The following is a 12,529-nucleotide window of genomic DNA, read 5'->3' on the forward strand; positions in this document are numbered from 1 at the left end:
CACGTTAAACGCCTTATAATTCTAGAGGCCTTAATCTCGGTAAAAGGAACAAGCGAGTATATTAACTAGATTCCCGATTATTAACTTAAGAAGGGCGTTTCGCTCGTTTATCTTACGAGAAGGTTTACGGGATTAAACGGAAGGTCTTAAGACACGATTAGCCGATATAATAATACACGAGGAGAATAAAGAAGGGAAAATTACCCAAGCCCCTAGCCGGCCTATTTTAATGGCCTTAAGGATAAGACTAATAGAGAAGGGGTATTATGTTACGAACGTTACTATACGAGACGCGGGAAGCTAGGCCGCACTAGTAAGGGTAGGCACAGCTATTAACTAATAAGGACATCAAGTCACGTAATAGCTTATTAGATCATGTAAATAATTTAATAAGACGGGATTATTAGGATTATTAGGCGATCTAAATAATTCGGGTCTATAATAGAGAGATAGACGGGTACTTAAGGAGAAGGTATTCCTATAGTTAGATAGTCTAGATCTTTATTAATTAATTTAAGTAATAGTTTTACTATTAAGAGTTATACTCTTAACGGCCTTATTATAATACTACTTAAAAAGCTACTCTATAGCATTTAACCTGACTTACTTCCTAAGAAATAGACCTACTGTGCCTTAGAACCTAAGCCACCGTTACACTTTAAAAGTAAGTGTTAAATAGGTTATTTACTTTAAATAAGTAAATATAAGGGATAGCTATTAAAGGTTTAATAATAGCTAATCTTAAGATTATTCTTTATAATTATTACTTATTTACCTTAAAAAAGATTATAAGATAATATAAGAAATTAACCTTAATAATAAGTATAAACCTAATTCGCGTATTAATAGACTATTAAACGAAATAAGATAAGTAATAGGCTAAATAATAAGTAAAAAGAGATAAGAAAATATTTAAACTTATTAAGTAATTAAAAGTATTTAAGGTTTAAATAAACCTAAAATTATTAAGACTATATAAATAATATAAAAGGCTTAATTATTACACTTAAAACTTAAATAGGTAAATAAGAGGTAATTATATAAACTCTTTTCACGCTAATAATAATTTAAACCTAAGAAATAAGGCTTTAATATTATTAGCTCCCCCTCTTAAAAATAACGTATAAAGAGACCTAAATTATTTTTAGTGTTTCTCCTATAAGGAGTAGGGATATATAAAATATAACTATAAAAATAAGAATAAATACTTACCTAAAAAGTTTAAAGAGAGACGGGAATTATAATAATAAAATGCTTAATAAATAAAAAGAGATAAATAATAGGAGCTAAATATAAGGCTATAATTAAACTACGTAAAAGATTTAAGATAAGGGTATTAAGAGATAATTTTATTACTAGAATATACGCTTAAAGAACTAATAATATTATAATCGTTTTAAACTTATATAATTAATTTATAAAGTTATAAATTCCCTTAATTTAAGAAGATAAACGAAAGAATAAAGAGTATAAACGTAGCTATAAAGAATAAGAGTAAAGCTAAAAAGGTTTTTAATCCCTAAAAACTATTAGGTAAGGTAATAAAACTATCTTAAAAACCTAAAGTTTATTTTAATAACTAGACTTAAGAAAGAATAAGGGAACTTTTAGATTTTAAAATACTAGAGAAATAGGCTTTAATAAACGTAGGCTTATCTTAACCTTTATAGTTAATATTATTATTATAGGAAATAATATTAAATAAATTTAAGAGGTTAAGGCTAATAATATAATTATACTTAAAGAGATTAAGTAAAGCTTCTTATAAGCTAGAGCTAAGTTTATTATCTTAGATAGTTTTATTATTACCCGTTCTAGTTTTAACTATTATACTTTCTATTAAGGTATCTTTACTTATAAAGGAAATATAAATAAAAAAGGCGCCTCCTTTTAAGCGTAGATTAAAACTAAAAAAGATTAGAGTAATAAAGGAATACTAGGTTCTAGCTTTTAATCTAGGAAAATAAATAAGAGATACTAGGTTTAGTATTAGTATTCTATAACTTCTCTAGCTAGCTTTTATCTTATAGTAATAAATAATACACTTAATATAGTATTATAAGAAGCTAAAGAGTAACTTAGCTAAGGCTATTATAAATAGCCTTATTACACCCTTTTAGAATATTATTAAACTAGAACACTTATTTAAAGTACTTATAGTATTAGGCTATTTTAATCTTATAGCTTATAATAATGTAATTAAGCTAAAGGGGTAAGTTATATTAATACTAGAATATATTATTACCTATTTAAAAGGGTATTAGTTTAGTTTTATTCTAGTAAATAAAGAATTAAGTATAAAACTAATAAGTTATCGTTTTATAATAAAATATAATCTTCTATTAGTATAATTAAGGGAAGAGAAACCTATTTATATAATAAATAATATAAAATACTTTATTATAGCTTATACTTATATTAATATAATAGTAAGAGAAATCCTAGCTTTAATAAAGTTTTATATTATAAAAGCTTAATAGAATTAAAAAGTACTTTTAAAAAAGACTTAGCTACGTTAAATATACGTAATAAAGTATTATATAAAAGAGAAATTAACTATTATTAGAGTAAGAGGTTAAACTTAAATAATATTACTTTACTTATATTTAAATATATTTATTTAAATATATTTAAAGCAGTTATTAATAAGAATAAACCCTAATAAGAACGTGGAGTTTATAGAGAATAATTATAAGATTATTAAAAAAGTAAAGAAGATTCTTAAAGAATTAAACGAAGAAGTTTATAAACGTATAAAGAAAATAAAGTTAGGAAACTTAAAGTTAAAAAAATAATTACTACGAGTATTTACGCTAGTAATTATTCGTAAAAATTACTTAAACTTAGTAATTATAAATTAAACGCGAATTAATTAAAACTAAACTTAAAATAAAAACTATTAAAATAAAATATTACTTAGTATAACTTAAATAACTTTTATAATTCTTATAATTAAACGGTAAAGATTAAATAATTATAATTTATAAACGGGATAAAGTTATAAGCCTTAATTCTTTAAGACTTAAACTCTTATAAGTTATTATTAAATAATTATTAGGTAAAAATAGAATTAGCTTTATATTACCCTTAAACTTATACTATAAAACCTATTAATATTACCTAAAATATTACCTAAAAATAGGTAACCTAACGTTTAATTATATGAAACTAAAGACTATTTAATACTAGAGTTTATTATTACTTAAATGCTCGTAAAACGAAGAATAAATAGACTATAATTTCTTTATAATTAAACGAGGTAAAATTACCTTATAATAATTTCTTAAGGAAAGAATATTACGACTTTAATAGTAATAAAATAAAGAAGAATTATATAATAACTTAAATAATATTAATTAAATTAAAATAAAAGAAGAATAAGAATAGTAAGAGAGACTTAAATAAACCTTATAATAATAAGGGAACGTTATTAGATTTACTAAATATATTTACGAATATTTTAAGCGTAAAAGAGTTAAATAAACTAATTAAAGATATATTATAATATTTAGGTTAGTAGATTTATATAAGAAAACCGAAAATTAAGGGGAATCTCTTACTAGAGTAAAATCCTTATATAAATCTAATATTATTATTCTTAGAGAAAGGTAAACGGGATAACCCTCTTTATTTTTTAATCTTAAATGAATTTTATACGAAAAGCTAAATTAATTAATAGTAAAACGCACTTAAATATAATAAAGCTTTAATTTATATAAGAAATACGAAATCTAAGGTCTACCCCTTAAAAAATGAAAAACCCTATATAAATACGAATTTCTTAGACTTATTAAAAGGTACTAAGTCTAGTAGCCTTTATTTTAGGGACTTAAAGAAATTTATTACGACTTATAACCCTAACTTTTATTTAAATATAATAGGATATAGCTAGGCTTTAATTTATATAGAAAATCTAGACTTTAAGGTTTACCCCTTTAAAAGTAAAAACCTTATATAAATAGCGAAAATCTTCGGTTATCTTTAAAAGTAAAAGCTAAAACTCTTTATTTTAAAGGCTTACCCCTAAATATAATATACTATTTAAATTAGAATAATTTATTACCGCGCTTTTATTTTAATTACTTAAAATATATACGAATATAAAGCAAGTCTCTTATATTATTAGTACCTTAAGGGAATAGTTTATATTAAGCGTTACTATAAAAAGCGCTATTTAAAAGTTATTACTCTTATAACCTTAAAGTTATAAAGAAGCGTAAAAACTAAGCGCTAATTAGTACTTTAAAGAAAGGTAAGGTAAATATAAATACGCTAAAACGTGATCTTACCTTAATTTATATAAGAAAACTAAATTTAAAGGCCTACCCCTTACGATTTTAAAATCTATATATAAATTATTTATTAACTATATAGCTCTATAAAATCATAGTTTTATAGTTTAAGAATTTCTATATTACACTTAAAAATTTAATAAGAGATAATAATTAACGCCTTATAATTATAAGGCTATACTATACCTATAAAGATTATTTTATTATTAGTATTAAAGGTATTCGTATAATAGACTTATTATAATACTATATTCCTTTAATTCTTAAAGTACTCCCTAGAAAGCGTAAATAATATTAGTATAATAGCTTATATTAAGAATTTTTACGTAAGGTTTTTTCTACTATAAAGTAAGCTAAAATTATTTAAAGAGGGAACTCTTCTTAGGTTATACTAACCTTATTTATAAATAAGCTAGGCTTAAAGAAATTTCAGGTAGTATATAACTATTATAATATTAATAGTAAAACTATTAAACCTAAATATTTCTATTATAATATAAAAGTAAATTTAAACTTAATATATTATAAGCGCTCTATTATTTTCTCTTAAGCTAATACCTTAAACAGGTTTTAAGCTATTAAAATTAACCTAATAAATAAATATAAGATAGCTTTTACTAGGCTAAATAGAATATTTTAATATAATAATATACCTTAAAGCTTAATAGAATTACTAGCTATTTACGCTAAGTTTAAGAATATAGCGTTTAAACACTTATTCTTTAAAGATAAAACGAAACTAGAGTTAATTTTAAGGTATATAAAAGATATTTATACTTTATTTTTTATTTACGTTAATAATTACCACTTAAAATTAAAAACGTAGGAAAATTACTTTAACTTTCTATAAAAAAGGTATTTTTTAAGAGTAGTATAAGCTTTTATTAGGCTTAGTAAACGTAAGATAAAGCTTTTTACTTTAAGCGTAAATTATATAGGTTATTTCTTAAAGAAAGAAAGAATTTAATTAACACGTAAATATAAGAATTAGTTTACCTTAATAGTAGAATATTTCTAATAAAGATTATTATAATTATAAAATAAAATTCTAGTACTTATTTACTTAACTTTATTTTTAAGAAAGTTTATTTTAAGCTAAGTTAATTTAATTTCTATTATTAAAGAAGTGTTTTTTTATAAAGTTCTAAAAACTATAAAGATAAAAAGAGAATTAATATAATATTAAGAGGTTCCTAAAGATAACCTAACTTAAATATTAAAGGCTTAAAACGCGCTCCTAAAAATTTACGATAGTATTTAAATAAATGTAATATTTAAAGCGCGTTTAAGGTCTTAATTTTATATAGTAATAAACGCCTTAAATATAAGTATAAAAGAAGTCTTATTCTAAATAAAGAATACTAAACCTAGTACTCTAGTATTAAATAATAACTTCTTAAAGGTTAGAATTATTATATAGCTTTTCTATAAGCTAATAAATACGAAAAAAAGATATACTATACCTAAGAAGAAAATATATATAATTATAATAGAATTAAAGGAAATATAATAGCTAGTAAAGGGTTTATTATTCCCTTTAAAGGTATATATAAATTATAAAGGTTTTATTAACTTAATAGTAAATCTAGTAAAAGTATATAAGAAAGTAGCTTAATAGATTAATATACTATAGGAGTTAAACGTGGAATATATTTATTAAGCTAATACTATAAAGATTATAAAGATTACTAATAGAATATTAAAAATACTAAATAACCTAAGATTAAAACCCCTATTAATAAAGAGAAGAATAGAAGTAAAAGTTACTTCTATAATAATAGATTAATTAATTTAAATTTTAATAAACGTAAATATTAAAGAATTAATTTTACTTAAAGAAAGCTCTTTAAACGAAGATATAATATAAGAACTAGCATATAAACTTAAGAGATAGTTTAAATTATAATAGTATAAAGAAGTGTTAATTACTATTATTTATAAATACTAAACTATTTCTATTAAATAAAGGAAACTTATTAGGCGCTACTCTTTAAAATATAGAATTATTAGCTAAATACTCTATTATTTAAAGTAAGATAAATCTCTAGTAAAATACACTCTTATAAAGAATATACTAATAAGAATCTAATAAGCCTATAATACTTTAGGATATTTTAAGCTAGAAATTACTATATAAAAACTATAGGGGAGATTCTTCTAGCTAAATTAATTAAAAGATATAAAAACCTATTATTATTCTTACCTAGTATACTAATAAACTAAAAGACGCTTATTAAAAGCTAATTTTAAGACGATTATTATTTTAAAACTATAAGACTTAATAGCTATAAATTATTTAGGTCTTATTATACTTATAGCTTAAAATAAGAACGCTTATATATTAATAATAATAGATTATATAACTTAGTTTATTATAGCTTAGTTTTATAGTAAAGCTATTAAAAGCGTAATTACTAAGACTTAAAATAAGTGCTAGGGATTAATTATAAGATAACTAAGAAAAATCTATTATAATAATAAATTTTACTTTAAGAATTTAAACTTAAAAGTAATGTTTTAGAAATACAAAACGAAGATTACGTTTAAACTAGTATCTTATTTATCTATTATAAGACTTATTAAATAGAATATACGCTTAATTAAAAACTAACTAATAAAGTAGGCTATAAAAAGAGATAATATATTATTAAAATTATAGAATTAAATATTATTAACTATTATAATAAACCTTAATAATAGACATATATTTATTATAAGAGCTAGCCTAGTAATAATAATATTAAAATTTAAACTATACTTATAATATAAGAGAGTAAAAGACCTAATTTAAGATAAAGAAACATTACTAGAGAAAGAGTTAGTATAAGAAACTAATCTAATATAAATTAATTTCTAGGAGAAGAGAAGAGAATATATTCGCACTTAAAAAACTAAAGCTATTACTAATAAGAGCTTATAAAATATCCTATAATTATTTCGCGTGAATAATTTAATTTAAAAGAAATTAAATAAGAAGAATAAACTAAAAGAGAAGTTTTATAAGATATAAGAAAATCTTTTATAAGTAATTATAGTAGTATCTTTAATATTTTATAAAATTAAATTAATAAAGAGAGATTTACCACGAAAAGTTTATGTAAATAACTTAAAATAGTTTATCTTATAATTAAAACGGTTAAAGCTATTAAGGTTTAATTACTAGAATTTAACTAATTAAAACCTAAGATAAGTAAAGCTTAAAGGGAGTAATATATAATAGATTTTAAAAGAGAGCTTAATATAGTGTTAAAGTTAACACTAGTTTTTCTCCCCCTTAACCTATTATAAAGAAAAGTGGATTAAGTTACGTTATATAGTAAAATAAGGGGTAATATTACTGGGAACACTTTAGGTAGAAATGAGAAAGAAGAATAGCAATTAATACAACTAATGCCATAAATTATCATACAGACCTGGGGCGTGTTCAGCTCAAGTCCTTGCTGTTGCCCGCTGCCCGCTGCCTACTAAGTACTCTGTGCCGCCGCCACAGGACTAACATCCATCCAAAAACTTCACACTAGACGGCTCATCCTGAACCCCTACCTCAAGACCTCCTGTGTTTCCATCCTCTCAACCCCAGTCCTTCGTTAAAACATCAACCTACTTCCGCTACTCATCTCCTTGTCCTCTCACCTAGATCTCAATCTCGTTGCCATCTCGTCGCTCTTGTGTCGCCCTCTCTATCCCGACGTCGTCTTATTCGAAGTGGCACAATCTGGTTAGTACGGTTCGGTGCTGGGGTCTTCGATTCCCACAGCGACCAGACCGACTCGATCACACACCAAATCCGTCACCTCACTGAACACGTCCGTCATTCCATCTCGCGAACCACGGAAGCGAGTCGGCTCCCTCAATAGCGGCCCGCGTCTCACTGATTTCCCGCGCAATCACTCACCATCGACAGATCCGCCCGACTCCCGGTTGGAGTCGACAAGTTGCCCACAGTGGCTAGACTCGAGTCTCGCAAGTCCCTGCTGGGTGCCGACCCGGGCTTTTCTCAACACAACCCGCACTATAGTCAGTCATCATCGTACGGTGGCCGAAGCAGCGAGTACGCTCGAGATTATGGTCAAGCGTATCCCCAACCTGCCTACCCCCAAGCGGAATATACCCAGCCCACCTATACCCAGCCAACATACGCTGAGAATGCGAATCTAAACAACTACGACCAAGGGTACGCTGGTCGACAGGGCTTTGTTTCTTCTGCTCCAGCTATGAGTATACGTCACGATGGCTGGGAATTCGTCAAGTCCAAATGGTCAGCGGCATTCATGGGCGTCACCACATTGCAAGCCATTATCTGTCTTGCTTTCGAATCCTACGTGTTTGCCAAGTTCCAGACTAGTTTAGGCCCGCCTGTAAATGTCGACAGGGTTCAATCGCAGTACAAGACTATCCCGACCTTTTTGACCCTCTTCATCTTTGGCTTCTTGTACGAACTCGTCATTGTTTGGGATGCCCTCCGTATGAAGAACACAATTCAGGTCATTGGTGTCTGCATCGCCAACTTGGCCCTTCTGGTCTACACTGCTCTCCAAGTAGAGCAGATTCAGATGGCCATCACAGTTTTGGATGAACACGCAGCTCTTGAGATTGGTGTTACCTCAACGCTGCTCTACTCTGAAGTCAAAGCGTTTCTCATTGCAATTCCTTCCGTAATTGGCCTTGCATCTATCTGCATGGGTTTCATTTGCTGGAAGCTGTATCAAGAATTCGCATGGGATATTCTGAAAAACATCGGTGCTGATTATCGTATGAAGAAGCGTTTTCTTCACTATCAAGTATGCCTCGTCTCAAGGACTGCAATTGCTGTAAATTTGATGGCTAACTATGATTCCCCAGATTTACATTGCGCTTCTCAAGTTCGATTTTTTCTTCTTCCTGGGTTTCATTATTCAGTTCGTTGTCGTTGTCGCTCAAAAATCTGATCCGGAGTTTGCTTTGACGATTGCTACCATTCCAATTACCATTGTCATTCTCCTTGCCGCGGCATACTTTACCCGCCGAGAGAACAAGGCCGGCATGATTTGTGTCATGATCCTGTTTCTGGGTGGTTCATCCTACTTCGTCTTCAAGCTTGTTCGCATCTACCAACCCAGTCACAAAGACTCCTACTTCGCCGTCCGCAAATCACTAACAGCTTTTGCCGTCATCACCATATTATTGATCATTCTCACTATTACGAACGCCATCATTTGCATGAGCAATTTCAACAAGGGACTGAAGGCTCACCTGTTGGCTCCGCGAAGGGTTGAGGAAAAGCCAGACGCAACCTCAATCAGCCTCCACGATGTCAAGCCACAGGTACCAAGCCGTATGACCATTGACTAGATAACCTGGTCCAAGAAAAAGCAGATGCGGCCAAAAAAGAAAAAATTGAAAACACTGAAAAAAAAAAAAAATATTGGATACCCCTGGAAAGTAAATTGGCGGGTCTGTATAAAGCTACGAGTTACGAGCACCCGAAAACAAAAGATCCCTTGTCCTAAAGCTCGTATATCGTGGGGCTGGCTTCACGATAGCAGCGACCACTATCGTATGTGCGCATTTCATGGGGCGCCAAGCGGCCGATCATATCTTTTTGATCGAAACTCGAGGATATTTGTTTTTCGTTTCCCTTTCTTTTGTCTTTCCTTGACCTCTCATTGAGTATCGGCGTCAGCTGTGGGAGACAGACACCAAAGCCCTTTTTCCAGAACTTAGCAACGGGGAGTTACAGGATACCACGTGCCGAGAGCGAGTGGAGCATTATTTACATTATCGATTTTTTTGGGGGCCAGGTCCGGTCAGAAATACGCCCTATATTGGGCTCCGATCTTAGGGGTCTGATCGTCTACTAGTATCATCAGCGATTTTCTCACAAAAATGTTGGATAGGACTGGTTGGAAAAGAACCGGGACGGTGATTCGATAGACGATTTCCTTGGAACTATCCTTTGCAGCCTTGACTGTACTTTCACGAATATAAGGACTAAACATTAAATTTACATACCATCACCTACTTAAACGGGGACAAAATGTGGCGTGACACTGTAAATAATATGCTATATCTAGTTATGATTCCTCGTGTATTCTGAAGAGTGGTTGAAACAAGCTTGTAACATGGGGTAAGTGATGAAGAAAGAGCACAATAAACCACACGGCGCCAACCAAGAGAACATGAAACAACACCGACAGTCAACGTGATCCAGGCCAGGTCGTGATTGAAGAAGCAAAAAAAAAGAAAAGAAAAGTTAAGTAAGGAAGAAAAAAGTGTGTCGCTACCGCCCATTCCAAAACGCCAAGTTGATGAATACGCCTCCTGCATGCGGCCAATAAACCAAGAGGAAAAGTATGGCTACAACGTAATCTTGATAGCATCACGTAGGTGTCCTTCTGTGGGACAATAAGGACATTTGTAGCGTGATCCCTTCGCCGCGATGTTCTGCAAGCTCTCTTTGCAAATGACGTGGCCGCAGGGGAGCATCATGGGCGGATTGTGCTCCGTGGTCTGTTCCTTGCTGACGGGACAGACGAAGATGGGGTGGTAGATCATGGATGGCGGAAGGGGTGTTTCAAAGGCGAGTTCGTTTTCAGGCGTCCACTCCGTCTTCTTTTCCTTCATATAGGTTGTGTATTTGATGAGACGGGGCAGAGCAATAGATCCCGCTGTGACGGCCATGTAGAGCGGCGATTCGGCGGAGAGGCCCAGCAGGGAGCAGAATTCGCGCGTGAAGGAGGTGGCTACATCTTCAAAGGCGGAGTCGATTTCGAAGATTTTGCGGTAGGGGGATTCTTCGAGGTTGGGTGCGTACAGCATGGCGCAGGATAGCTGTTGGATATCCTTTATGTGACGGGATTGAAAGCGGCCAAAGTGCTGGCGGGCGTATGCAAGAGCTCCCATTCTGCCGTTGTTGTCGTCGTCGGGGAGACCGTTGACTGAAGGGCCCTTGAAGAGCCATACGAATTGGAGTTTGCTGAGTTCGAACTCGAGGTTGCTGCCCCTTGTTTCCAACTTGGGGTTGTTGATGCGCGCCCATTCTATAGCTGGGACAAGGTTACGCTCCTTGAGCTGCGCCAAGATACGGTACATTTCGGAGAATTTATCCTGCAAGTCTTCGGAGTGCAGTCCTTGCATGTCCTCGTCCTCGTCCTCGTCTCTCTTCATGTCATCATCGCCATCCTCGTCGATTCTTGACCTCTTGCTGTGGGATGAAACGGAGGTGTGGTTTTGTTCGCGAAGGTTTTGTTCTTCTTGGAGGAAGGTTGACGCTACAGAGAACTGGCCTTCTCGCAAAAGGTGCATTGCTATGGCTCGGTTGATGAGTTCGGGATGGTCGGCCATGGCATCTGTCTCCATGGGAAGCTCTCGATGCGGAAGAGCCTGGAACATCAGTTAGCCTCAATGTGAATATTATAAGGGAATTGTTATCGGCCTGTGGTGACAAGGCCTGTAGAACAATAGGACCAACTCACCTTGTCCAGCGCCTTGCCAAAGCTCCTCTGGGCCTTGGTCACATCCTTCAAGTCCTCGGTTATGGCTTCAAACCGAGCCTTGACTGGATTTTGAAACGTTGTCATGGCCATGCCAATTTTATGGGAATCATCATCTGTCGGCAGGGTCAGTCGTGTTTGTGCACCATGAGATGCCGGGCGAATGACGCAGCGGGTTCAGGTCTCGTACCACGAGCCACTTGCTCCCGTGCTGCCGTGAGCAAATCAATTATCGAGTCGACATCATTTATAGCTGCATTCAGATTAGACTTGCGCATGCGAGCCAGTTCTGCCAACAGCGGCCCAAAGGGCGACGAAGGCGTGTCATCCTCCGCGCCAGCCATAGCTGCCAGTCTGAAAGCTTGATGCCGAGTGTAGGCGACGGTGGGAAAGCGAAGGTGGTGGAGTCGACGTTTGGCAGGATATCGTGTCGGCAACGCTTTTTCCCGGGGGTTTGCCTGACCGTTACGCAAGCAGGGAAAGCGTTGTTGATGGATCGATCTATGAGGGTGAAGCTCGCTGGTTGTATCTCGGTTGGGGATTGACGTCGATGATGGTCACGCTACGTAGTCTGGACGGCTTTCGGGCAGGGCTTATCGATAGGCTTGGGGTGGGTGGACATTGAACAGTTGTGCCCGCATCTGGGCAGACATGGACCTGTTGGACCCGCAGCTCAACGACAGCCGAATGCTTCGATCAATGTTCACATCACCTCGAGGCTTCACGACGTAAATATATAAGCGGCCGGCATCAGTCCGTACTACT

The 12,529-nt window shown here is 32.5% G+C and overlaps 2 protein-coding genes across 3 annotated transcripts; one reads left to right on the forward strand and one right to left on the reverse strand.

Moving 5' to 3' along the window:
- The first annotated feature begins 7,743 nt into the window (after positions 1-7,743).
- On the forward strand, positions 7,744-10,310 carry J3458_009479 (uncharacterized protein). Its single transcript, XM_007813058.2, has 2 exons — positions 7,744-9,073; positions 9,135-10,310. The coding sequence occupies exons 1-2, from the start codon at positions 8,507-8,509 to the stop codon at positions 9,621-9,623; spliced, it is 1,056 nt and encodes a 351-aa protein (XP_007811249.1). The 5' UTR covers positions 7,744-8,506; the 3' UTR covers positions 9,624-10,310.
- Positions 10,299-12,300, reverse strand: J3458_009480 (uncharacterized protein). 2 transcript variants are annotated; one of them, XM_007813059.2, is made up of 3 exons: positions 11,955-12,300; positions 11,747-11,880; positions 10,299-11,654 (listed from the first exon to the last, which is right to left on the reverse strand). In XM_007813059.2, the coding sequence occupies exons 1-3, from the start codon at positions 12,106-12,108 to the stop codon at positions 10,629-10,631; spliced, it is 1,314 nt and encodes a 437-aa protein (XP_007811250.2). In that variant the 5' UTR covers positions 12,109-12,300; the 3' UTR covers positions 10,299-10,628. The 2 variants fall into 2 exon arrangements, with proteins under 2 accessions (XP_007811250.2, XP_065975608.1); XM_066119811.1 differs by having other exon boundaries at positions 11,747-12,300.
- Between the last annotated feature and the right edge of the window lie 229 nt (positions 12,301-12,529).

This window comes from Metarhizium acridum (assembly GCF_019434415.1).
Source record: "Metarhizium acridum strain ARSEF 324 chromosome Unknown scaffold_141, whole genome shotgun sequence".
Taxonomy (NCBI): Eukaryota; Fungi; Ascomycota; class Sordariomycetes; order Hypocreales; family Clavicipitaceae; genus Metarhizium; species Metarhizium acridum.

Excerpts from the sequence above, each read along its gene's own strand:
- J3458_009479 (XM_007813058.2), top strand. The coding sequence starts at position 8,507 with ATGAGTATACGTCACGATGGCTGGGAATTCGTCAAGTCCAAATGGTCA. Across the intron at positions 9,074-9,134 it reads AGCGTTTTCTTCACTATCAA|ATTTACATTGCGCTTCTCAA; the intron begins GTATGCCTCGTC and ends ATGATTCCCCAG.
- J3458_009480 (XM_007813059.2), bottom strand. The coding sequence starts at position 12,108 with ATGGCTGGCGCGGAGGATGACACGCCTTCGTCGCCCTTTGGGCCGCTG. Across the intron at positions 11,881-11,954 it reads ACGGGAGCAAGTGGCTCGTG|ATGATGATTCCCATAAAATT; the intron begins GTACGAGACCTG and ends CCCTGCCGACAG. Across the intron at positions 11,655-11,746 it reads TTGGCAAGGCGCTGGACAAG|GCTCTTCCGCATCGAGAGCT; the intron begins GTGAGTTGGTCC and ends CTGATGTTCCAG.